The sequence below is a fragment of the Drosophila biarmipes genome, chromosome 2R, assembly GCF_025231255.1.
Source record: "Drosophila biarmipes strain raj3 chromosome 2R, RU_DBia_V1.1, whole genome shotgun sequence".
Taxonomy (NCBI): domain Eukaryota; kingdom Metazoa; phylum Arthropoda; class Insecta; order Diptera; family Drosophilidae; genus Drosophila; species Drosophila biarmipes.
In genome coordinates, this window is record NC_066615.1 from 7,653,469 (window position 1) to 7,680,726 (window position 27,258).

The window sequence follows — 27,258 nt, forward strand, 5'->3', positions numbered from 1 at the left end:
CTCAATTCTCCAACAAATAATCTGAATGCAGGTATTTATTGAATGGTGTATTTTTGTATCGCATACAATGCTAAATAATTAATCCAATTGCAAGTTTTTACATTGCTCAACATATTAAAATCTATAAATAATCGAAAGCAAAAGCCTTCGCTTGGGATTAGCCTAAAGATTTAGTTATTCGCTTCATTCTGTTTTAAGTTAGCTAGTTCGATTAGTATAACATTTTACGCTTTAGGTCTCATGGTTAGCTTAAGTATATATGCTACAAGGGGATGGACTTCCAGACTCGCTCAGCTAGAGGGGAGAACAAGTTGGGGATCGTCGCCGCGCTCGATCACGGCTCATGGACAGGGGGCTGAGGCCACTGGGGAAGACGATGACAGGGTGGTTGAGCTGGCCTCATATGCCCTGTAAGAACCTTCGTAGCTCCTCCTCGGTATCGAAGATCATGACGGGGAAAGGCGAGCCCGGCACAAACTCGCCCGCCCACTTGACCTCTACGCGATAATCTCCTGGTTCGGTTGGATCGTACTGAAAGGTAAGGATTAAGTAGTTGGGTGTCATTTGATTCTATGGTCTGGGTATCCTACCTTGCAGAGTATGGTGCGATCTTTCTGACTCTCTCGCTGCATCTCCACGCGGAACGCTCCCTTGGGTCCTCGAACCCGAACTGTCAGTTGGCCAGCTCCAGCACCCCGAGTGTCGCAGATAAAGCGCGACTGGAAGGTGGCCAGCACGCCATGCTCGATTCCAGGTCCATAGACGCGGACCTAGTGGCACAAAGATTATGATGATCAGATGAGGAAAGAATTTATAAGACTTCGACATCAACCCACCTTACTGGCATCCGGTGCTCCGGCCACTTTAAGTGCGAATGGCGAGCCCGGAACATTTTGTCCTCCGTATTTAATGGTCAGGAGATGACGACCCGGTTCCTGCGGCTTAATGTTCAGGGTAAACGTGGCATCGCCATGATCGTACAGCTCGCAGTAGGCCACCTTGCGTACGCCGGCACAGTGGGCGGTGAGCTCGCCGGGTCCTGCCCTCCTGGTGTCTATCCAGGACTTGATGTCCTTGCCGACAATCCCGTGACGCAGTCCCTCGCCGGAGGCAATCACCTTCGAGGCATCCGTGGAAGAACCAACTGCCACCGTGAGCGGACATCCCTTGACCAAACGACCGTTCCACTTCACGGAGAGATTCAAGGTGCCGGTTGTAGATTTCAGTGGGGTGTACGAGGCCATCCAGATGTTTTCGCTGGGCCTCGGTTGGGCCAAGCTCACTGGCAGCGATGTGTTGTCCTGGCTGGTGAGGATCACCTCGGGTCTGCCGGCCGGCGCATTCGAGGCGTCGATGGTGAAGTGAGCCGCCTCTCCAGCTTGCGCTGCAGCCAGGCCACGACCCATGAGCTGCACCTTGTCAGCAGCCTGTTGGCCTGTCACAAAAGCACTCCTTGGGCACTGGGTGATTGTCAGCCCGCTCCAAGTCAGATCCAAATCGTGCTCGCCGGCAGCCAGGTTCTCGCCGGTGATGTTCAGGCACATCTTGCCGTCGACCAACTTATCGACCGGTATTTCAATACCATCGATGCTGCAGACCAGCTTTCCAGGTCCCGCATTCTCCACATCGAAGATGATGCGAGCGGGGAGAATCAGACGGCCGTCATGATCCACCAGAGTTCCCCAGCCACCCACTGGGGTGACCTTGTTAGACTCCACGCAGCTGATGTGCCACGGTGATCCCGGCAAGCTTCCCCTGTTCGGACAGTTGGCTCGAATCTCGTACTTACCCACCGAGAGAATTGTGTACGAGATGCGCCATTCATTGTTGCCCAGCGCCTTGATCTTGGGCTCTATCCGTTCGCCATACTCGTCCAATCGCTCGATCTGGACATTCGGGGCAATGGGGCAGTAGACCACGAAAGAGGCCTCCTTGTTCCGATGACACACCTCCAGTCCGTGGCCAGCGGCGCGGGCGTCGTTCCGCACTCCACTGGAGGAGGCGGTGAAACTCAGCGGCGAGCTGGGAATGGTCTCTCCTCCGTACATCAGGGTCAACTTGTAGTTGCCCGGCTGCGAGGGCACGAACTCCACGTTGTAGACGCCATCGGATTGCTCGCTTATGAGCACGGGAAGACTCTGATTGCTGGGCGATATGGCGAATGCCTCCAGTTCGGCGGTTCCGGCATTATCCGTACGCACGGTGAAACTGTTGGGACTGTGCAGGGCCAGCGGTTCCTTAGTGACCCCTTGGGTGGTGACCTTGCTGCTGTCGAAGGACTCGCAGGTGAAGGGACTGCCGGGCAGGGGCTTCGATTGATGCAGTACCTCTGTTGGGGGAAAGGGTTAGATTATCGTATTGGAATATCATGATATTACTCACCAATAACACACTGCCCCGGCTTATTGATAGTGAACTCCGCCTGCAGATGGCCGTTCTTCGTCTGGTAGCATCTCACCGGCAGAGCTTGGCCCCCTGGTCCGGAAACCACCACATCAAACTCCCTGGCCGGCCTCTTGACCGTGTCAATGGCAAACGAAGTGGTCTTACCCACTCGAGACTGATACAGTCCCAATCCACTGACGCTGATCTCCTTGCCAGCGCTGGCAGGCAGGACATTGATCTCCAGGGGCTTCAGCGAGATGGGCACTTCGTTGAACAGGATGCTGATCTTGTGGGGAGCCACACGGGTGGGCTGGTAGACTATCTCGTAGACCCCAATCTTGCTGGGTCCCCGGATTGTGTGTGGCACTTCGGTGGCTCCACAGCGCACCAAAGCGGACAGATCTCCCTGTCCAGCCTCGTTCAAGGACACTCCAATACTGGCCGGTCGGTGGCAAAAGGCCTCACTCACCTCGGTGATCTTCACCAGAGTGGGATCAAAAACGCACAAGGTGCGGGATCCTATGTGATGGCGGGTCTCGCGGTCTATAAACCGCAACGTGTAGTTCCCGGTCATGTGAGTCCGGAACTCCGCCGTCTGCCTGTTAATCGAGTAGGGAACGGACTTTTGGTCCGGCGAGAAGATCTCAACGATCTGGTCGTCCGCCGGGAAGTCAATGGCCGCCAAGCTGCCAATCTGAATGTGCTGCGTGTGCTGCTGGATGTCCACGCGGAAGGGGCTGCCATCCACGGCCACCTCGTTGAAGGTGATGTTCACGTAGTGCGGTTCCGTGCTCTGGGGCACGAAGGTCACATCGTAGAGACCCCGGGCACAGGCCACCACCTCTGCCTTGACGGTGCTGCTGTCGGTGGAGACCACCAGCTCCAGGGTGCCCTCGCCAGCTCCTGCTGCATCCACACTGAAGGTGACTGGGACACCCAGGTTTGCTGGTCCGTACTGCTGTTCCAGGCCACTGATGCTTACCCTGGACACGTCGAAGACATTGCAACTGAAGGGGGATCCGTTTATGTGCTGGTCATTGGCTGTCACGCTGATCAAGTGACGACCCACGGTGGTGGGCCGGAACGAGGCGGAGTAACTGCCTCCGTCGTGCTGGCTCAGCTGACAGTGCTCATTGTCTCCCGACGGCGAGGTTACGAAGATCTGCGGCTCCACGCCCTCGAAACCCTCTAGTTCAAAGGTGTTGTCCATCTTGACGGCCGCCTGCTTCAGGCACTCTCCCATGGCCATGGCCCGGGGCAGTCCCATCGATGGCGAAGCCGCTGCAGCGGCGATGTGACAGCTGAATGGCGAACCCGGCACCGGATGTCCATTGAATCGCACCGACAGCGAGTGGGTGGCCGCCTCCGTGGGCTTGAAGTTCACCTTGAACCGGGCATTGCCCTCGGATTGCACAAAGTTCGGTACGTTTTTGCCGTTGACGGCCACAATGATCTCCAGGTTGCCGGCCCCCGCCTGGGAGGCATTGATCCCGAAGCTCACGCTCTTGTTAACCACGCCAGCACGAATGTCTGTGACAATGACCTTCTCGGCGGAGTAGGCCTTCAGCAGGAAGGGACTGCCCTCCACGTGACCTCCGCCGGGCAGACGAACCTCCACCGAGTGGTCGCCCACCTCCATGGGCTCGAACTTGACATTGTAGCCCAGGGTGGACGAGCCCAGCGGGTCAATCTTCACCGGAACACTCCGTCTGGCAGGACCCAGTACTTCAACCGTGGGCTTGGTGTCCGATTCCACCACGAACTCGAACAGCCGACCCACGCTGACCTTGTCCATGGTCTCCGGGGATTGGATACGGGCGGCGGCTGCCACGCGGCATGTGAAGGGTGAGCCGGGAACATCCTGGCTGTTGAAGCGCAGCTCCACGGTGTGACTCTCCGCCTCGCGGGGCGTGAAGCTGATGGCATAGGTGTGCTGGCCCTGAGCCTGGGCGGAGGTGGGAACCCTGCCTCCATTGACGGTCACCTCCAAATTGCCGGGTCCCGCCTGGGAGGTCTCCACGAGGAAGGTGACAGCCTTGCCCACTGTGCCACTGCTCACATTCTTCACCTTGATGGCGCTGACATCGTAGACCTGGGATAGAAAAGATATAAATGTTATTTGTTAACCCGAATTTATGGAAGTAGAATTTACTAGTTAGCAATGTAGATCAATTTACTTTACCCTATTTAAGTAAAGAACAATTAATAAATTGTCAATTTATTTAGGTTGTTTATGTTTGAAAATGTTATTATCTTCTCGAAATAATCTTTACAAAAGCAACAAATTATTGTATAGGCCCGTTACGTATTCATAGGTTTTGTGATTTGAAATATATTTTATATTTCAAATCACAAATATATATTTGAAATATATTTTATATATTTTATACCATACAGAGCTATAAAATATAGTTTCTATAGAAAAATTGTTTACCTATAGAAATATATATTTCAAATATACAAAATAAATATATTTAAGATTTGGTATTGCCCTGCACTCACCTTAGCTGCATATGGACTTCCTGCGGTGGCTAATCCGTTGACAGTGACATTCACCCGATGCTCGCCCACTACTCTGGGCACAAACTCCGCTTTGAAGACGCCATCTGCGGACTGATGCACTTGCGCCGGAACCGACTGGCCAGCAGGTCCTGATTCGGCCGGCGATTTTCATTTGTTTATCATTTCGTATTCGATTTTAGTATTGATTAATTTTGTGTGTTTGTTTTGATTTTGATTTTCAGTTGCGACGCGGCCGGAAACGAGTTTGAGATTGATTTCGTTTGTTTGTTTTGTTGAAATTCGATAATTGGGCCACGATTCGGTATGGTCAGATGTGTGGTGGGTTAGTGTTTAGTTTTCAGTCGCGGATGAAGCGAAAAAATTTGGAAAAATGTTCACTCGATTAGTAATTTTAAACTATTAAATGTTTGGGGGTAGTCAGGGGTGTCTAGCGGTTAGTTGTGTTTGGGATTAGTTTGAGTCATTTACTTGGAGTGCGGTTAGTTGATTGATTATTCTTTTGACTGTGCCAGAAACGGTTAGTAATCGAGGATGTGGCAAGGGTCAGCGACAGTACAGAGTAGATAATATACGAGTATCCCATATACGAGTATCTGTACACTGCATACAGAACCCTGTCAAAAAGCCTGCTGGATATACAACCTATTCGAGTTTGTTTTAAACCATTTTTATTTTTATTCGAGTAATTCTACACATTAATCAGTATGAAACAAATTAGTAAACAATCGGACATTAGTAAATACTTCATTTTGTTATTGTGTTGGCATAGAGTCTCGCTCATTGGAGACTCTTACTGGGGTTATTTTGTGGTTCGGACGGTTAGCGAGTATATATACACCTGGTAAATAGTATATATATGCATGGGGGAGAGCGCGGAGACTGCTCCCCCAATAATAGTATAGGTAGTATAAGTATATGCATATATTTATATATAGTCTAGTACAAGAGATTTCGCCGTCCTGAAATATAATACAGATACAAAAGTGAGCAACATTATTACAAAAAGGACACATAATTACAAACAAGGGGAAAACACAATCATAGATGCACACAAAACACACAAGGGACATTTCTATGGAAATTGAGATTCCATCTCGTGCCCTTTGGCTCATTTGCATACGTCAACTACTACTAAATACCAAAAACAAAAGCTTTGAATCCGATCACTCCAAGTAGTACAGTCGAACTTCCCTAACCTAAACCTAAAACCAGCGTGCTAGATTCCAAAATTCCAAAGCAGAAGATTAAGCTTTTATATATTTTATGCTGTAAAGGGTAAGGGTAGCTAGGATTTCTGTGGTTAAATGAAAAAGGATTTCTTTGATAATCATTTAATTTGAACCTGTACATTTTTTCAATATATTTGAAGCAAAATCATTATACAGTATGTCTTTTATCACTGCAGTCGGGATTTATCCCTTAAAATATAAATATTTGAACAGGTAGTTTCATTAAATTTGCAAAATACGCAGGTCTATCTAAAACTAAGTCTCGTTATAAGCGGTTTCTTCATTTTATCGAAGTTCGACTGTATAAGCAAATGATAAATGGGCTCTACAATTACACAAGCACGCACAATCTACACGACGAGGCTGCGCATCTCATAAATTCACTCTCTAAGTGCAGCACCTTGTCTTTGGATTCTTAGATTCAGCTGGAGACACAACCACATGTTGGGTCTGGGTCTAGTGGGGGGCGGTGAAATGGGGGTGTGGCATGCTTGGGACTTTCCACAACGGTTTCCGCTTATACAAATTGCCTGTACAAGTCTTTGTGCGTGAGGTGTGAGAGGGGGTGCAATGCGGATACAGATACGAGTTGCAGATACGAGTTGCAGATACAAGTTACAGATACGGATACGGTTACTGCTACCAGATACGAGTATGTGTATGCAAATGGATCCAATCGAATAATACGCTTGGCGGACACAAACATTTAGCAATCGAGCAATTAAATTACGAGCCTTAAGACTAAAACCAATGCAAACCACACATATAGGGGCAATGAATTGGGGAACCGCGTTGGATTGCCCCACACAAACAGATGACTGGTGGTTAGCAGGAGGTCGAATTGGGCCCAAGGAGCACGCCGCTGGCCATCACTGCCTACATACCTTCCACGTTCACCTCGATGTCCTCCAAACGGCCGCCATTGTGATTGATTACAAAAGAATTGGTCTGATGCACGGGACCCGGGCCTCCGAGAGACACCTGCGGCCCGGCCACGCCCCCGGTGATGCCCACCGTAATCGGACAGCCGGGCACGGGCATTTTGTTGAATGATACGTTGATCGTGTGCTCGCACGACTCCGTGGGCACAAACGAAACGGAAAATCTGCAAGCCAAGGGAGAAGCAATTTGGGATTAAAACGTGAAAGATACAAAACTTAACGCGGCTTAAACATAGCATATAAATAAGGTATGCCCATACTATGAAATTCCCTTTACTATACGTTGTTATAACTCAAATTTAAACAAGTAAATCCCGATATAGTTTTTATGGTTCGCGATATCTCGACGTTCATACTGACGGATAAATATTTTTGGCTGTTCAACACGAATGTTGAGCATGAACTTACTTATTGTGGTTTTTTGTGGAGTCAGAAACACTTTCTTCCACCTGACTTATCTCTATTTTAATGGCCACAGTTAATTGCTTAGAAAATTACAGAAATTATAATAGTTTTAGTAATTATAGTAATTGAACTAATTAAAAACGAGGCACATAAAAAAAACGAAAAGTGAACAGATTTTATTTCTCAAAAACGATAATAGTTGCATGTGCAATCTCCCCCGATTTTTTCCAAGATTTGCATACTAAGTAGCTTAAACCAACGACTCACCTTGCACTGCCTTGCGGATGCACCTGCGTGGGAATGTTCTGTCCCTTGGCCGAAATCGTAATCTCCAGATTGCCCTCACCGGCGTCGCCCGCATCCACTGTGAACTGCACCGGGCGTCCCATGGTTCCCCGCGAGACACTGCCCACCACCACCTTGCTGGCATCGTAGGACTTGGCCAGGAAGGGGGTGCCCTGCACGGCGAAGCCGTTGTACTCCACGTTGATCGAGTGGCCGCCCACGGTGGTGGGCGTGAACTCGGCCGTGAAGCCAGCGTGGATATCTCCGGTCACCCGCACGGGCAACTCGCCCTGGGGACCGCGCACACTGACGGCCAGCTCGGCGGCTCCGCCTCCGCTCACGGTGATGTGAAAGGAGGAGGGCCGGTTGACCGGGATCAGCTCCAGGTTGGAGAGATTGAGCAGCACTCGCGAGGTGTCCGCCACGGCGCAGACAAACGGACAGCCGCGCACCGTTTCGCCATTGAACTTGATGTCGATCAGATGCGACTTGGCCTGCTCCGGCGTGAAGGAGACCAGGCAGCGACCGCCACCCACGACCTGGACATGATTGGGCACCTCGCCCTCGTTGATGGATATCTCCAGCTGGCCCTCGCCGGCGGCGCTGGCATCCACGCGAAACTGGCATGGCTGGCCGACCACGCCGCCATTCACCTCCGTCACCTGGATCAGGCTGGAGTCGTAGACCTTGGCGATCAGCGGGCCGCCAGCGATCTTCGTGCCGTTAATGGACGCATCGATCACGTGGGTGCCCACCTCGGTGGGCACGAACTCGATGCGAGCAGCACCATTTGCCGCCTCATGGGTGACTCTGGCGTTCAGCTTCGACTTACTGGGGGTCAAAACGGAGGCCACGCACTCGCCCTTGCTCAGGCTTTGTCCAGGAGGCGGCAGTATCTCAAAAACCGCCGGCGTATTGGCGGGTACCAGGCGTGTGGATTCGCCCAGAGCGGTCAGGCCGGGTGAGGACATGATTTCAGCGTGCCACGGTGAACCTGTAAAAGGGAAGGACAAACGAATCGATTAGTACGCAGAACAAGAAAACTTAAGGATCGCTATTATATTTGTATAGTACTTAAATGTTTAGGTTATTTTTTACTATTGAATAATGTTGGATTTCCACTTCTTAAAAAATCTTTCGAATTGAAAAAAAGGAACAGAAACGCATAAATCTACTCTAGGTAAGAGCGAGTCAGCGATCTTAAAAATTAATCATATCTTATTTTTATTTATCTTGTTGTAAATCTTAATGTGCCACCATGCAGATTGGTTTTGAAATTGCCATCTTGAGCGAGAGAGTAGTAAATAAAGGTATTTGACCCACAAAGCAAAGCTGTGCACCTGTTGGTAATTGAGACGGATGTGCTAGTGCTCCCAGTTGGTAGGTCAAACAGCTTAAAAACGATAACCTGTCATGCTCCAGATTCAATCATGATTGCCATAAGTCGATTAACTTGAAAGACAAGACTAAAAAGTCATACTTAAAGATGCTCTGAGTGCTCTACATTTTGCCAGATTAGATTTTCTGCATCTATTCACAGAAAAACCACATATAGGGTCAGTTCAAAAAGAAAAGAGAGATGCAGAACGAAGCGAATAACTGTCAACGTACGGAGCTAGCATAACGACCTGAAATCAGTAGGTCAAGTTTGAGTCAAGCTAGAAATTGCCTCTGAGGTATCCTACGGATGGTCTCAGCTGATCCTACAACAGTTTATATTTTCACTTTAAGAAAGTCACAAGCCTTACGATTTTGCTACAACTTTACAAGCCAGCCTCGCATTCTTCAACCGACAAGGTTTCCGCTGCGACTTTGCATTGTTTCTCACTGCGTCTCATTATAATTGTCGCAATCTCAATCTGTGCCGCCCGGTTGCCGCCGACAAGTGCGTATCTGACGCTCTGAATCTGGATCTCAATCTACAGCTGCGTACCTGTACCTCCGCTTTCATCGGTGTGGGCTTAGTATCTGTGGCAGCCTGTTTGCTCAGGAATGTTTCGAAATGAGCCCGAAAGCATCATTAAATCGTTTGGAGGAGCCGCCATCGAGTGGCTGGGATGCCAATTTGCGCTGGTCTATACATTGGCAATTGCCTCGTTTAACGCTCGCTTATTTGTTGGCACTCGCATCTCACATCTCGCAGCATTTTTATTGGATACGGTGGGTTTTGGAGTTTTTCTCCTTCTGTGCTTTCTGTGTTTGTTGCCTGGCGCTCAAGTTTACTTTTGTTTGCAACTTTCCATGCATTTCTCTTTTTGCAATTGTTGCACTTTTCCTTTTAGTGCTCGTTTGCAGTTGCTGTTGCGCTGCTGTTTTTATGGCTTTCCATGAAAACTGCTGAAACGGTCAGTCGCGAGTTCGATGGAAAAAATCGAGCTGTAGCACACTGTCATAGCTCAAAACTTGCTTCGTTTTGGGTTGCCCTGTTGCATCGCTTAGCGCGCGACTTTTCTTTCCCTGGGAATCTACTCCTCCTTAACTGACTCATTATTGCTCGAGCTGCGAAAAGCTCTTTCTGTGAGACACTTCCCATCACGGTACTTGGCCCGAACAGTTTTCGTAACTGTTTCTGGCTGCTTGTTTCGGCATTCTACCAATTGGTGCCATCATTAATCAGTTATCGCATTCTCATAACTCTGCTCATGGCCAGCGGCTATGCAAAAAGATACAGTTAGCCGACCGCCGATCCAAAGAGTCCAACGCACCCAGCAAAGTCGGTCGACTTCCCCACACAGTGTTGCAAGATGCTGCGAGGCAGGTTGCAAATTGCTGGCGGCAATAGGCGAGGGCAACCGCTCTTCGGCCAGCTGAAAGGCTGACTTTTTGCCGCTTTTCTGGCCGGTTTCCCAGCCGGAGTGCTAATCGCACCGCTGAGTGGTTGGAACCAAGTGCAGCTACGTATGTAGTATGTATGTACGTATGTATGTATTCAATCTGCATAGGCATCTACTCTAGGCCCACTGCGAAAAAGTCTCTTGATAACTAACGATATATTAAGAAAATTAAATAGTAAATGAGGTACTGATCAAAAGGTTCAATTTTATATTCTCCTCGAATGTCCTCTTTACCTGGCAGAAAGAAACAAGTTCCCACCCTCAAAACCCGTCTGATCTCCCTACTCCTAACACCTTAAACACCTAACACCTTGCTTCCCTGAAATTTCTAAAGGCAATTAATTTATACCACCTCATATGAAAACAAGATATAGTCAAAAATGTAAATAATTTTAAAATAAGCGTGGCTTAAGGCCATAGGAGCTATAGCTACAATAAAAGAAAGGTATTTGGTACTTTTCAATAGCCCTCTACCTGAGAATAAATAAATATATTGGGCACATCGCATCGAATCATACCTTAACTCTTGTTGTTATTTCAATGATGTGTCCTCAATTTTACAATTTACAATCTTGTTAAATCTTTCTATTGCACTATAGGGTCTTATTTTGCTGAGCCTTTTTTATCTTACGGATACATTTTTTATCTTACGGATACAATTTGATACTAGGTAAATACAGTCGGATGTATAAACAAATTATTCCTGCTAGCAAAGTTTCTAAGGTCTTATGAGTTTTTTAAACCTTTTTCTGGCATCAAAATATAAATGTTTAAATTAGTTGAAGAAACAGTTTAGGTAGGGAATTTTTAGAAGTTATCTCGAATTAATAATGTTGTTATTTTTAAAAGACAATTGATTTTATTTATCTGAAAGGGTATGAGAAACATTTGGTTTAATGTTGTTAACTCTAAGAACTAAGATATCAGGAATTTGTTTTATTTTTCCTTTCAAGTTTTTCGCTCAGTGCAGGCACCTGTGTGCGTTGTTTGCCTGCGGTTACGTGACTCGCCGCAGAAGCCCGTTAGATGGCCTGCAGCTGTCGCAGAAGTCTGATTCTGATTCTGAATTCGAGCCCGAACCTGCCCGTTACACCAAACTATTTTTCGGAATGTTACAAAAGGAAGATTTACGTTTTTGTGGCTGGAGACTGGAGACCGGTGCTGTTGACAGTGCTAGATTGCTGTGGAATCTAACCCGATGGTGGACCTTTATTCTTTTGTTGTCGAATCAATTCACAATCGCTGGCGGCACGTCTGAACTTGAAAGAGGTGAAATTATTTCGTGTAGCGATTATGTCAGCGGGTTGTAAATTATTTATTTATGTGTATGCTTATGCGGTGCAATCTAAATTTCAACAAGACAACAACGATTAAGCGAAAACGCTTATAAGAATTTGCGGAGCGTTGCACAAAACGACATCGCGGCACGACCACGATTCGACGCACGTTTTAATCGCGTTTACCACGACACCGGCGACACTTTAGTTTAATACGCTTTGTTTTAAGTATTTGTAATCACTCGAGTTGAACTCCAGCTCTCTGTTAAGATTGGGTCATGAGTTCAGGGGCGGGGGCTGGAGGCGCGTCGAAAACCAGTTAATGCTGCTGTTTTTCGACAATTTTTGTTATTAAATTATGCAAAACGCAGGCGGGCAGACACAAAGGCAGTTTCACTTTGGATGGCGGGGCTCATAAAAATCCCCAAACAGCCGAGCGCGGGAAGTGGGAATGTGTGCCAATATGCTGAGCGGAAATGGCCAAAAGCCGAGTGGGTAAAGTAAAAGCGGGCTAAGGAGGCTAAAATCGAGCCGCGAGGTGTGGCCGTCACTCATTGTTAAACAAAAAAGAAACGAAACGGAGCCAAACGAAATCGAAATGTTTGCTCACGATGCTTAAAAGCCAGATCATACATATGTATAGATGCTTATACTTCGTGAGCTTTAAAATCGGTGGAAAGTGGCCGACGTGGCCAAGAAATCGCAATCCGCGCCGGAGATCTGGCGCATACCTGTCGCGCCCTCCGCATACCTGACTGACAACCTATCCCAACGGGTTTCGGCCTGCAGCAGGAGCAGATACTTTATTCAGGTAGGCGGGGGAATTCGGTTTTCTTGCCGCGACTTTGATTTCCGCCTGGGCCGAGAGATATGGCGATATAGACACACAATGCACTGGCATGCAACAAGTGCGCCTTGAACCACATACATGCGTCGTGTAAAACGTATCTGTAACTGTAGCTGTATCTGTATCTGCGCCTTTGAGTCTCGGCCTGGCCAAGAGTGCAGCTTGCAGTTGGCAAACCAAGATGGCTGCCCCCTTTGTCACTGCGAAAATGGCTAGTAAAATTGCCTTGCAATCGGAGACAGTTTTCCTCGCATTATTTATTCGGCTTAGCCAAAACGCAGAGCCACTGGCCACTACGAAAAGCCCTGCACGCTGCGAGCTTCGGGTTGAAATATTTTCAGCTTAAAGGTTCATTAAACTGGTTTTCGTTCGCACAAGAGACCCCGAAATGTAGAAAACGAAAAAGATAAAAACAGAGAGTGGAGGGGCGAATATTAGCATATTTCTTTGGCTTAGAAATCTCCGACACGGAATCTTTTCGATTCGCTTCACATTCCGGGAGCCCAAAAAGAGCTCCGTGTTCTTTGGCCAACAGCCAACTGTTATTTTGTTAACGCGTGGGGTTCTTGTTTCGTGCACAACACACAATTCTTCACTTTTATCTGATTCTCCGCTAGCCGCAGTCACAAATTCACAGCGTTTTCTTGCCAATTTTCCTGGCCTTTGCGATCCGATCGTCGGTTAGCTGCGATGCCGCCGACGTGTCAGTTTCGTTTGGAGCGCGATCTTAGACTGCCAACGCGACTCTCGGTGGGAGCGCGATCAGACATCAGCTTGAAAACCCGTCGAGCAGGTAAGCCCATAGTTGAGCGTACCGGAGCGCAATTCTCGGAGAGATCGCGGCAGGTGAGCACAGGTGAGCTCAGCTGAGAGCCAGAGAGAGTCTGCGGGTGTGGAAGACTCAGTGAGCGAGTCACATGCGCGAATTCGCCGCACATTGGCCAGTCAACTCTTCGAAAAGTGTCCAAAATCAAACCAGGAGGTCAGTCACTCATATATGATGTGATAGAACACAATAGTTAAGCGATCTATTTGGATATATTAGACTATAGACCAATTAAATTTAATTAATTAATTAACCACAATATTGAATGCATTGATAGCATTGAAGCGTTGACTAGAAAAATGTAAATTCCGAAACATATTATATTACCTAAATAGTCATTGTAATGCTACCAATATCCAAAAAATAAAAAAATATAACCAAGACTATGACAGTAGAAGTAGTGTGCTATTCCCAACCAAGATGCAGCCAAGTGAGATGCCTTTATAAGTAGCTAAACCACTTATAACACCCACATATCGGGCAAGGCTTGAACTCGAGACTCACCTGGAACTGTTTCGCCATTGAAGGTGATCTGCACGGTGTGCGTTCCATGTTCGTGGGGCGTGAAGCTGGCTATGAACCTCTGACCTCCCAGCGAGCGGACCGAGGAGGTGACACGCCCGCCGTTGACCAGGATCTCCAGATTGCCGGAGCCCGCCTTCGAGCCATCGATTTCGAACTCGACGGGCCGCCCAATGGAGCCGTTCGGGATATCCTGCACCCGAATGGCCCTGGCACCAGTGGCGTTGCTGTCTATGGGCCGAAATCTAGAGAGCGAGCTGTAACCATAGCCAGGAGAAGTTCCGTGACCGTTGCTCTCGGTGACCACATGCTCGCTGGACTCCTTTACTGTTTTCGTATATCCACCGGACTTGTCCGTATAACTATTGTTCGAATGTGACTTGACTGTAATGGCACTGGGTCTGCAAAAGGATTGAGATTAAAAGGCAACCAAAAAGAGCAAATTTAACTAGATCCCTTCAAAAGTTATCTTATACTTGTATGCAATATTTTATTTAAAATCTGAAGTTTGTACACCCGTTTAATTTATATAAAATAATCAACTTTTTTAACACCATGTGAAATTTTTAAGAATTGTTGCTGACTTCAGTGATATTAAAGATATTTTTTTATACCGTTTTTTGACATCTATTTGTTAGAGTAGTCCGATTTTTATTAAATTGAATTCGAAATTCTTAAAAACATAAAAAATTATATTCCCAATATTATAAGATAATATGTCAAAAAGTACCAAAACTATAATTTGTTTCATATTATTTTCCCACCAATTTTCCGATCGTTCCTATAACAGCTATATGATATAGTTGTCCGATTTTGATCAAATTTAATTCAAATTTCAGAACTAATGGAAAACTGTTATTTCCAAGCTTAGAAGGTTATATGTAAAAAAACACCAGCCTATAATTTGTTTTATATTATTTTCCCACCAATTTTCCGATCGTTCCTATGACAGCTATAAGATATGATAGTCCGATTTTAATAAAAATTAATTCGAAATTCAAAACCAAGTAAATAATGTAATTTCCAAGCGTAGGAGTTTATGTTAAAAAAGACCAAAGATATAATTTTCTTAAATAGTTCCTATGGGAGCTACAAGATATAGTTGTCCGATCCGTCTGGTTTCGACTTATATACTACCTGCATTATAAAGAAGACTTTTGAATAAGTTTCATCCCGATAGCTATACAACTGACAGACTAGTTTGCGTAGAAACGGAAGGACAGACGGACGGGCAAACGGACAGACGGACATGGCTAGATCGACTCGTCTAGCTGATCAAGAATATATATACTTATGTGGTCGGAAACGTCTCCTTCACTGCGTTGCAAACTTTCGACTGAAATCATTATACCCTCTGCAAGGGTATAAAAACAACGTTTAATTTTTAAAGCATACTTGTATACGCCTATTACCCTAGCAAGCCAGCTGCAGCCCTAAAATAACTACAAATAGTGCCAAAGAGTATGCAATAAAATATTTTAAATGTGTTATACTAGATTAACGTTTTATGTGTTATGTTTTAAACAATTTTTTATATGCCCCACAGTCTTAGAATTAGTTATAAGGCATATCCCTTTAAAGATATTTACTTGTAGCGCTCTCCATCATCGGGGGAATCCCGGCGAAAGTCCGAATGCTGCTGCTGCTTGTGCAGGGCGAACTTGTTGTACTGGGTGTTCCGGTGCGTCTCGTGGTCCAAATCGGGCCGGTTGTACTGCAGTTCCGTGTTCAGCTGCTTCTCAGTCATGTTCGCCAGCGATTCGAGCGAATTGTGCGAGAGCATGTGCTTCGTCTTGTTGATGACGTCCCAGCTGTCGCGCCTGGCGGAAGCCGGCTTCATCGAGGACACCCTCACGTTGGAGGAGTGATCGATGCGCGGCTCCGGCGATCCAGTTCGACGCAGTCGCTCGGCGGTTCCGTACAGCGAGGGACTAGCTCGAACACTTGAGTCGGTTACGTAGTTCGAGGTGGACTTGTAGGTCGAGGACTTCTCCACAGTTCGCGAGGACTCGTAACCATTCTGAAAGAGGTAAAAGTGAGAGTTAGTAAAAGGAATGTTAAAAACAAATATTTAAAAGTGAAATTTAGTTAAAGAGTTGTCTAAAAGTGGGCTTTAAAAATATTAGGATTATTAACAATTATCGTAGCGCACTTTTGAATACCTTCTTTAAGTTACTTTAAATCTAGGTGTAAGAGGACTCCTCTGGGGTTTTTAAATCACTTTTAATTATTGTCAATAAACAACAAAGCCCTCTCTTCATGAATTTGTTATACTCTTCAGTTTGAAATATATTGTAGCATACTTTTAGACACCTACAAGTGGTTTTGAAGTGGCTGTGTGGCAGCCCCTAACTTTGTATTTGTGTATTTGCGTATTTATTTACCTTGCTTACCGGACTGGTCAAGGGACTTCCCATCCTGTGGGTGGCCGTGGAAATGTAGGCACTATTGGGAGAATAGCGTTGCACGGGCGAAGCGGAGGCGTGTCTTGGACTGCTGGTGATATTTCGCGTGGAGCTCTCGTACTGATTCGATGTCTTGATGGTCAACGGGCTGTGGGTGTGCAACTCGCTGGATCGGGTCTGTGAAATGTACAAAACATATTATTAGATGTTCAGCACAAGTCTATTACACAAAGCAGGCAAGAGTTAATCGTTGGAGTTCGGATAATTCTCTTTTTGGGATAGCAAATCGAAAGAACAAAAATTTAGTTACATTGAGTGTGGGACTAGGTATTGGACTAAGCGATCTGGTCAGGGTACTGGTGGCCAGCTGCTGGTGGCGCTGGAAGCTGCTGCTGCTACTCGTATTGGTGGTGCTGGCCAGCTCGCGCTCCTCGCGTGGCGGCGTCAACTTGGTCTTGGTGCCACCACGCCTCTGGCTGTACAGCTCGTTCTCCTTGTCGTAGTAGTAGTCGTTTTTCGTGGAGCTGCTGTTCGAGGTCTTCGAATCACGTCGTCCGGTCAAGGTCTCCGTATAAAGATCGGCCGAGTTAAGGTACTTGACAGTGGGCGAGCCACTATGTGGTGGTGGAGCTGGAGGCGGTGTAGCCTGGTTCTCCTGTCGAAGGTAGTTTTCAGTGTGTGTGTGTGTTTGGGGACCGGACCAAGGATGTAGGAGTCGATATGTGTGTGTGTTAGCCAAAACATTCAATTTTGATGGGTGTGGGGGTGGGTGATGAGGAAGAAGATCCCATGCCGCATGCCTGTGCCCCCTGACTTTTACTCACCTCGCTCTCCCGCTTATAGTACCTGGAACTCGAGCTGTGGTAGTCGGTGGTGTCCAACTTGGGCGAGTACTGCGGGGAGTAGCTGTTGGTCCGCTCAGCCGTATTGTGCCTCGAAAGGGAGGAGTTTCGGTAGTCATTGTGCCGGGTATTCGTGCTGGAGATGAAGTGCATCGAGGGGCTCTCCGAGCGGTGTTTGCTGTCGTGCAGGGGACTACTGCGTGTTTTTCCAGATCTGCCCTTGGTGCCTACTCGCATGCTATAATAGAATAATGTTTTTGTTATGAAATATATCTGCAACCTATCATGGAATTTTTATCTACTCACATGAACGGCGAACCCTTGACATCGTAGCCATTGAAGTAGATGTACACGCGGTACTTTCCATTCTGCCTGGGCATAAAGGTCACCCGGTACTTGTTCTCCACGATCTTCTCCACGGAGCAGACCAGCGAACGCTTGTCGTGCACAATGTCCACGTGCAGCTCCCCCGAAACACCCACTCCGCGGGCATCTACCTCGAAGGTGTGCGCCCTCAGCGGCATGGCTCCATCCAGCCCATGGACCGAGACTCCGGACGCATCGAACACCGCACAGGTGAAGGGTCCGCCCTGGATGTGGCGGCCCTGGTAGGTGATGGCTATCTCCCAGATGCCCGCCTCGTCCGGCTTGAATATGGCACTGTGTCCCTCGTCGATCTTCTTCAGCGGGCAGTTGTGGGAGATGCCGGTGGGCGAGACCGCCGTGACCAGGATGTCCTCCGTCTTGGGCGCCCCGGTGGCATTGACCAGCACCTCGACGAGGCTGCCCAGGGCGCAGGGCGCCATTCCGGGCGGCGCCACCTGCAGCAGGCGGGGCAGGGCGCGGAAGAAGTGACCGCCCAGGCTGTCCTCGCCGATCTCCACCACAATCTCGTGCATCCCGTACCGCTCCGGCACAAAGACTCCCTCGCCGTGGGCGTTGAGGCGCACGGGCTGTCCCGGCTGGCCGGACGGAGGAACCACGTGGCAGCGCACCGAGCTCAGGCTTATGTCCCGGGACATCACGTCCACGCGGAAGTGGGTCTGCGTGTGAATCGGACATTAAACATTTACCCACTGCACTTGGCGCTCTGAGGCTGCACAGGTGTGTATTCATACAGTTGAAATCAGAATAATAGTTCACTTTTGGCAATGGCTAAATATACGAGTTTGTGTATTAATACTTTTATAGTTTCCTTTATCCCTGCAATAACTAATATTTTAAATAGAATCTCATGCAAAGTGCCTTTGGGTTTGATTTGGGATAATTAAATTTAAGGACAATAGTGAAATGGAATATAGTTTAAAAAAAAAACGTTTATACAAATGACTAAATAATAATAATAAATTTGGTTCTAGCTTGAACTTTCAAATAAACGGATTATAATGAAATTTTATATCATAAAGCTATGATATGTAGAAATTCAAACTATGCAAACATCTACCACTTCTAAAATTAATCTTTAAATAATTACAGAAAAAACATTTCCCAGTTGTGGATTTACTATTATTCTGTTCTCAACTGTAGGCATATATATTTTCATGCTGTACTCACCGGTTCGCCCACACGACCGGATGTGCTCTCCAGGTAGACGGTGACCAGGTCGGACAGCGGCGGCCTTGGCGGCACCCACTGCAGGTGGGCCGCGTAGGCCATGATGCCCAGGTGCTCCACTTCCGGGTTGGCCATGTCCTTGGCCGTCAGGATGGGCTGTACGCCCAGCCGGGCACCTGCGTCCACCGCCTTCCGAATGTTGTTCTCGAAGTGGAAGGGATCCGTGCTGAGCTTTTCCGGTGCAGGCGCCGAGCCACCCAGGCCCTTGACAATTTCGCACATTACGCGTCCATCGTTCCAGTCGGTCTGAAAAATTGCAGCGCAATTAAATGTTAAGCTCCTTATTGGTTGGCGAAAGACAATGGTAATAATTATTAATGTTTTAATGCACTTTATGCACATGTAAATTATATCGTTCAAAGGGGATTTAAAAGCAATGGAATGAAATACAAACTCATGAACTTGATAAGTTTTATAAGTTAAAAGTATTAGCTTAACCTTCAAAAATTACAACATTTCTAATTCAACGGGAAATATTTTCTTTTTTATTTAATTGTTTAAAAATCGAACAACTTAATGATAATTTGATTGGAGGACTATCAGTAACTCACCGTAAAGTTCTTGACAGGATCCTTAACCTGCGTGTTCACCCACCGCATGGTGGCATTGTAGCCGGGACCGCCGGGCTTCATGAAGTACGAGAGGTACGTCATGCCCGACAACTCATCCAACCAGGGAGAGGCCAGGTACTCCGGCTCCAGGACCTTCGGCACTCCGAACTCACGCTGCGCGAGGTCCATGGTCTGGGTACAGTTGCGCACACTCTGGCTGGGATCGAGGCTGCGCCAGTGGGGGAACAAGCCCGGCTGGCAGTAGTCCAGGAGCGCCGCCAGATTGACGCCACTGTTCCAATCGGTGGTCAGGTTGGTGATCCTGCAATCCGGCAGAGCGGCCTGCAGCCAGGCCAGCATCAGCTTGCGTGGCGGGAACTTACTACGCCCAATCTGGTAGCGCACGATCAGGGACCAGATCAGGCCCAGGATCAGCTTGATGTTACCGTTGACGATGTCCACATTGCCGATGTTCACCAGCTTTATGTGATCCGCCTCGATCGACTTCAGCGCTGTGGAGGCGTTCTCCAGATAATGATGCTGGTTGGCGGGTCGGCGATTCCACGAGGGCTTCAGCGGACGCGTCTGCAGATTCTCCACGAGAGCACACAGGCAAGTGCCATCGCAGAAATCCGTGGCCCAGTCATGAACCTGAAGAGGAAGACAATAGAAATTTTCATTAACTTTGCTCTGTCATTAACAACAGTAATGGGAAATATGGTAAGAAGCTAGCAGATAACTACACTGATAAAACAAAATGCTTAACAAAATATGTGCAACGTACATGGTGCATTAAAATACTTAAATCAAAGTAGAAGGTGCTAGTTTTTATGTTACTAAAACCTATAATTTCGAACTAAATTTAAATTAAAAAAACTGAAAATTAACTGTTTGTTCAATTAAGGATTATCAGTAATTAACAATGGTAATAATAATAATAATAATTGAATATGAAACTCCTGATGTTACTAATTTGTCTAGAGGTGTACAATAACATACGTTGCAATAATGGCAAATAGTTATTGTTTATTCATAAAAATATCTGAAACGAACTGTTCTTTTTCAGGAATTTGTATGTAATATGGATTTTAGTTTATGATGGGTGAAAAATAAGTTGTGGGTATTATTGAGGTAAACACTCGATTAATTTAAACGATTTTTTATGACGCCAAAAGTAGGAAAACAGCCTCACTAGCAACTATAAAACGGTAGATATTAGTTAGAACCATAAGAGTCGATGTAAACCTATCAAGAACGCAGTTCCCTGCAGAGATTAGCAAACGTGCGAAACGCCCTCCCATGTCTGTCCATGTGCAAGAGGGCCGCTTGACAGACAGCCTTCCTAATGAGCAATCAACGCCCCTTCCGCCAAGTGGTGGCCCACTTTACAAGGTAAACCGCCTGCTCGGAACACGGAGCTCGGAGCTGGGAGCCCCAATCTCGAGTCTTGAGTCTCGGAACATGGGAGCCCAACAGGTTCGCTGCTCGGAGCTGAGCGGCTTTCTCCGCCCGGGTGCAACCAATTGTGCGCGATTTTAAGCATTTGACATAAAGCTTTTTATCTGGTGGCTGTCAGCATTCGGCCGGGGAACTGAAAGACTCAAAAGCTGGATGGCTGGAGAGCTGGAGAACTGGGTACGGAGACAATCGCGTGTCTGTTGCTGTTTGTTTGTGCCTAGGAAAATATTCATTGGATGCCATAAAAATCTCGCACATAGTTGCGCCCTGGAACTCAAGCTACCGCAGGTTGTTATTTGTCGTTGGCTGTTACTCTGCGCGGCACAGCCTTTAAATTTTTAAGATGCCTCTGCTTTTACGATATGAGCTTGAGTTTCGGAGGGAGTTGCATTTTCACTTGACAGAACAGTTCCCCTTTTTACGTGCACTTTTATTTGCATGCGGGGTACATCTACATATCAAAAAATGTATTGTCATTGTAAAATTATTTTATGGTACTGGCATTATTAAACTAGGTCTATAATAAGTTGTTGCACTTGATAATGTATCTTTAAGATATTTTGCTGTGTATGGCACATCTTCTTCCATGAAAATCATTCCCTTTGTTTGTGCATGCACTTGTCACACAAAGTTGATTGAAATATATAGATACTATGCCTCCCATGTACGCATGAACTAGAATTGTAAAACGCGTGTGAAGCGCTACTTTGGCGACTCGTTTTGGTTTGGTGACCCAAATAGACGCGAGCCAGGTCACTTTGGCCTGGCTCTCAATTAGCGCTTTTTACTGGGCTCTTCAGCCTTGCTCATCGCATTCGTTTTTGGCCCAGCCATAAAAACACGAAAATTATACACAAAACTGGGCAAGATTGCGGACAAAGGCTGTAGCTTGTTTTGTGTATTGTGTATTGTAACTGGTAATGGGAATTCGATGCGTCGGCCTTGGCATTCAACCGGCCAAATATGGTCGCTTCAGGTCGCTCAGTGCGGTGCGTGTGAGAAAATCCGAGCGACTGACAACTCAAAAAGTCCCTGGACAAATGAAATGCATTGTTGCCAGTACATAAATCCGTGTGAGTACTCTTGGATTATTGTAATTGTAATCGCTGGTGTCACTTGCCATTGAAATTTCAGCGCTGCGTGGGCGTTCGAGCCGAGTTTTATGAGCCCGGCCATTTAAGGCGACAAGCGGAAGAGCCCGCAGCCCCAGTTTATGATGGGGATTGATACTTTAACGGGTTCGGTTCTGTCACCAGCCCAAGAGCTCGTTATGTGTTCCGATTTAGTTTTAAATGCGATTTGCATATGACTTAACCGAAAATCTCCATTCAAAAGAGCATTGATCATTGAGCATTAATAAACTCCATCCCTAGATATTTATGTTTTATGTTTATGTTTAATCTTCTTATATAATCAGGTTTAACTTAAGTAGTTTAAATTGTCATAACTCGTAAGTCTTTTGTTTTTTTTTTGACCATGATACGATCCGTAAAACCTTGTAATCGAGAAATTAGGACTGTTCTAATAGATTACCTCTTGTTTAAATCCAATTTTATTTTCTAAACCCTTAGCAATTTATTTAAATTCCTCTTTTGTTTCTTGAAACCAAATTGCAAATCACTTCCTGGATTAAATTCCAGATCTATTTTACGCGTGCATTCTAAGGCCCTGCTTCATCGATAGTTCTACGAATTCCGTATTCAGCGAAGCCGGCCCATTGATTGGGTAATTGTTTTTCGCGCTTGATCGATCAGACATTCAGTCGGCAGGTATTCAGTCGGTTAGAAAGTGTTACGTAAGTGAGTGGGTACTAGCGAATGGATTGTATCTGGTGGATACTATCTGTAGCTACAGACGTATCTGCCACTCACCTGCATTCCCGTCTCGCGCAGATGCTCGTTGACCCAATTGCGAAAGGTGTTGGCCTGGATCTCCACCCAGAGGTCCTCGTTGCCCCGGATGTTCATGCCCTTGGCGGCGGTGCCCTCGGGACTGCGGGCCACCAGCCCGGCGTGGGTGATCTTCTGCGTCTCGGTGCTGCCATCGGAGTTGTGCTTCAGCAGCCCCGCGTGCGTCACCTTGGCGCCCTTAATGTCCTTGACGTCCATCTTCACTGCACGTCACTGCACTTAACCTGCGACTCGCGCATATGTACTCACAGGTGTAGCTCACGTTCAAACACTAATCGGAAAATGTGAATAGACGGACAAAAGAATTTACTATTGATCAGATCGCGTCTCGGCTTCAGCTCGTTTTCGGTTTCAGTATCAGTTTTAGTTTCGTTCGCACTCGCTCGCTGCTCGCAGCGAACTGGAATTTCAGTTTTCAGTGGCCCGATCCGAGCGGCTTCTGCTCTCTTGGCCAGGCCAAAACAAACGATGACGTCATGGTTAAGCTCAAAGCTCCAGAGAGCAGAGCGTTTACAAAAAAAAACACAAAAATGCGGGGGGGTTTCGCCAGCGAATGAGTGTGTGAGTGAGTGAGTGAGTGTGTTTGCGAATATCTCTGAATCTGGCTATAAAGCAAAACTGGTTTCGTCGCTTCCAAGCCAAAACGAAGCGGGCGAGAAGGAAAATTGAATACAAAAACAACAAAAAAGTTATAAAACAAAAAAAGTTTGAAAAAAGAGTCTGAAAAATAACAGAAATCACTTAGTTTGGAATTTCGCCGCGGCAAAAGCGAGCAGATCTGGTGGGCAGCGCCGAGGCATTGTGAATGTTGAGTATGCGGACTGTTCACTGTGGACTGTCGACTGTTGATGTTTGAGCAAGTCTTTCACAAACGCCACGCTAGAAGGCCAACATGTGTGTAAACGTGGGAGCCACCGCCGATGATAATGGCTATAATCAGCGTAATGAAATCTGCCACGATCAATTGTCAATTGTCTGGCCGTTTTCACTTGTCGCACTTTTACCTCAGCAATTTGCACAAACCGAAAGTTGGCCGTTGTTCAACAAACAGTAGCTCGCCTTTTTGGCTTTATTCCCCGCCGCATCGCGAAGACAACGAGGCGTCAAGAGACTGTCTAACCAACTTAATTATAGGAAATCCGGTTGCGTTTCCAGCGAGTCGTTGCGCCAGCTCACATATATCATAGCACGTCCAGTTCTGAGCGAGGCTGGTATGCAGATTTTCAAACACAAATACTAACTATTGACAAACACTTTTCGGGGAGGTAAACAACTCTGGGGTGACATCACTCATCACTGGCTGAGCACAGCGATGAGTTGTGGCTAAAACATTTTAACGCCCCTGCGGGAGAGTACAGAGCGAGAAAATAACCATCTATATTATCTGTACTTGTAAGTTTTCAAAGAGTAACTATGTAATCTACTCCACTTATCTGACTTTGCTTGACCTAAATAGAGTTCAACTTAACTACTCAAGTAAGCCCTAGCACCTTTTTGTTTGGCTGTGCTATTACATGCAATGTACTTCAATTTTAAGCATAAATGACAAATTACACTGGTATTGTTGTTTTTTCTCAGTGACAGAACTGCGTTGCTCGCATCGAATAAATTAACTGGCGGGGACAGCAAAAAGTGGAAATAAACGAATTGCTCCTCCAACTTATGAGTGATCCCGCGGCTGATGTCATTTGCTGACACTTGACATTGGCAATGAACCTAATTAGTTGCACTCGCCACTGGAGTGGAATGAGGCCCCCAGTCCACTCCTCACCGAGTTCTATATACTCAGCTCGAGGCAAGGTCATGGGAATGGTAATGATAATGCTGTGGGCCAGGGGATGGTTGTCGGAATGGAAATGGGAATGACCAATCCGCTCCTTAGTTTACTCAGTTGGTCAGCAAGCAAATATCGAAAGTGTTGTCGTGACTTAAATTGGTGGAAGAGGGCCAGCCAGCAGCACACCTAGTTTAGGGCATTACGTAATGGCCGAAACTTCATGACTTCGCACAGGCAAATATCGGTGTGTGTATCGCTGTATCTATATCACAGAATGCGATGTGCACGTAGGTGTCTGGCATTTTTTACACTTTTCGATTTGTTTGCTGTCCGAACATATATTCGTTTCGTATTTTCGCCTTGCCAGCCCACACAGCCAGCGAAAATCTCGAAATCTCGCAGTCGTCGTCATCGCGACTGCCACCCACATGGCGTGGTTCAACGCCTCGTTCTAGACGTGGGTGCGATTTCAAGTTTGATTTGTGCCAAAACCGTGTACCAAATGGCCATTGATTTCTCAATGATTCTGCGGTGGCTGCCTAGCTACGACTCTGTTTGGGACTCTGCTGTGGGAATGTATTCGGTTAAATGTTCTATGACAACGTCATTAACTTTGAAATATATGAGATTAACTGGAGTGGAGGTGAGGCCCATAATTACGGTGATGGATGGTTTCGGAATTTACTACGATAGCCCATCTTCGGTTGGTCTTTGAAAAATGAATGGAGTGTGTATGAACGAATTTGGGGGATTATTTGGCTTTTCCCAGGCTACTTTTATCCAGGTTTAGTCAAGATAATTATTGCTCTATGGTGTCTATGACGCGCTTTGAATGAATGTTTTGATGAAAATATTTGTGGGTTACCCTGCCAAAGGAACCAATCATTTTACTATCTGAAAGCAGAACGAAGCTCTGGCTAGTGAGAACGGCACTTCCTCCTTAAATGAACCTCAACGACTGGGAGTGGGCTGTTGGCTTGCCATAAGATATTACATATTCCATTTCCTGTTGGCCAAATGCGATTGAAACACTTGCCCAGCGGCTGAGGGCCACGCCTCAGCGTTGAGTGATGGCCTATTAGCACACGCTTCTACGGCAAACAAGCGTTTATTTTTGGCAGCATTTTTACGGCGGTTCGTCATAAATAGAAAACACTCCAAGCGATCTGCTCACACGCACGGATGTGTGTGCACATGTATTGCGAGCTCTTTTCGAGGCGCTGCCAAGTTTGTGTCTTCAGTCTTTTGATTAATGCCGTTAGGCGTCGCCAAAGCGCAGCCAAGCCAAACCTTCTTGGTCCAAGTACACTTACGAGTGTGTGTTCTTTTGTTTTTAATTTTTGCTCATTACTCTGCCTCGTTTATTCGCCTAAAAGCCGCAGCAATTACGATTGAAAATGGTTTTTAGCCAGCCTAAAACCCAATCGAACAGCGCCAGCGGAAAACCAGATTCAGATTCAGAGGCAAGCCCAGACTAAGATTCAGATTCAGATTCGCTTTCGGTTTTGGTTTTGGTTTTAGTTTTAGTCGCAGTTTGTTGTTTTTGTTTCTTGTTTTTGTTTCTCTTCCCCCTAGCATTCGCCTATTATGCAACGGGCCAGGCCAGATATCTGAATCTGAATATCTTATAACTGCGACTTTTGGTATTTATGCTGGCGGCCGAGTTTTGCGTTTTTTTGTTTTTCTTGCCGATTCACACGCCCGAGGCCCGTTCACGTGTTTAGCACAAATTCCGAACGAAATTATATAAATGTATAGCCCCATCTAATTTAAGCAGCAGCTCGAAATTAGAACAACGCTCGGCACGCAAGACTTAGGCTCGAAACCAAAGAGAAATACAGAGGAATAGACTCGAAATAAAACAGAAGGCGGACGGCGGACGGCGGACGGCGGACACATGAAGATTCATAAAAAAATAAATATGTAGTTAACGTTAGCGTTAAGGTTAGACGACGGCATCAGAAGTTATTAAAAGTCGGGGGGAGTAACACACTCAGCCCACAGCTCAGATATGTGTGGGCATAAGCCAGACATAGATGAGTGTGCGACTGCCTGGTTTTGTTTTGTTTCCCTTTTGGCACTTGTTGCTTACACTTCGGATTCGCCTTCGAGGGGCTGAATAACGTTAGGGTTCAAAAACACGTCTGGCGCGCACGAGTTGCTCACAACGACTGAAATTGGCAGCAGATTTCAGAGTGGCGATCGGGCCGAAAGCTCTTCTCTGCACTGGAAGTCTCGAATTGGAATCCGGCGACGTCATCGTTTTCGGCCCGATCTCGGCTTGTTTTGCTTGCCCGCTTTGTTGGCGCTTTTGTTTTGGGCCCCCAATTCGCTCAGGTGCCACGTTTCCGCTTAGCAAAGCGGTTAGTTGGTTCTCGGGCCCAGAGGCCGGAGACCGGAGACCGGAGAACCGAGGTTCGCTTGGAGTGGAGTGGATTGGAGTGTTGGCCTAATGGACTCGACTACTCAGCCAGCTCGTTAATTGCAGGCGTCGGCAATCCGATGAGTGTGTGGTTTCGGCCTTTGTAATTGAACAATTTTGCGGCTTTTCCTCAGATCCCACTGATTACGACATGCAGTTGCATCGATCGACCGATTGCCGGCCTAAGTGGATGGATGAGTCGATG

The 27,258-nt window shown here is 46.7% G+C and overlaps 1 protein-coding gene across 6 annotated transcripts; it reads right to left on the bottom strand.

Annotated features, from left to right (window-relative positions):
- Window positions 1-5: 5 nt before the first annotated feature.
- Window positions 6-26,819, bottom strand: LOC108026608 (filamin-C). Of its 6 annotated transcripts, none has more exons than XM_044091815.2 (17): window positions 26,724-26,819; window positions 22,816-23,125; window positions 19,487-20,137; window positions 18,876-19,181; window positions 17,628-18,364; window positions 17,304-17,559; window positions 16,790-17,134; window positions 16,468-16,656; window positions 15,664-16,094; window positions 14,057-14,475; window positions 7,751-8,762; window positions 7,022-7,242; window positions 4,888-5,036; window positions 2,383-4,477; window positions 837-2,329; window positions 591-770; window positions 6-531 (listed from the first exon to the last, which is right to left on the bottom strand). In XM_044091815.2, exons 2-17 carry the CDS (start codon window positions 23,050-23,052, stop codon window positions 400-402), a joined length of 8,853 nt encoding a protein of 2,950 aa, XP_043947750.1. In that variant the 5' UTR covers window positions 23,053-23,125; window positions 26,724-26,819; the 3' UTR covers window positions 6-399. The 6 variants fall into 6 exon arrangements, with proteins under 6 accessions (XP_043947750.1, XP_043947749.1, XP_016953074.1 ...); XM_044091814.2 differs by having other exon boundaries at window positions 16,459-16,656; XM_017097585.3 differs by lacking the exon at window positions 16,790-17,134 and having other exon boundaries at window positions 16,459-16,656.
- Window positions 26,820-27,258: the final 439 nt, after the last annotated feature.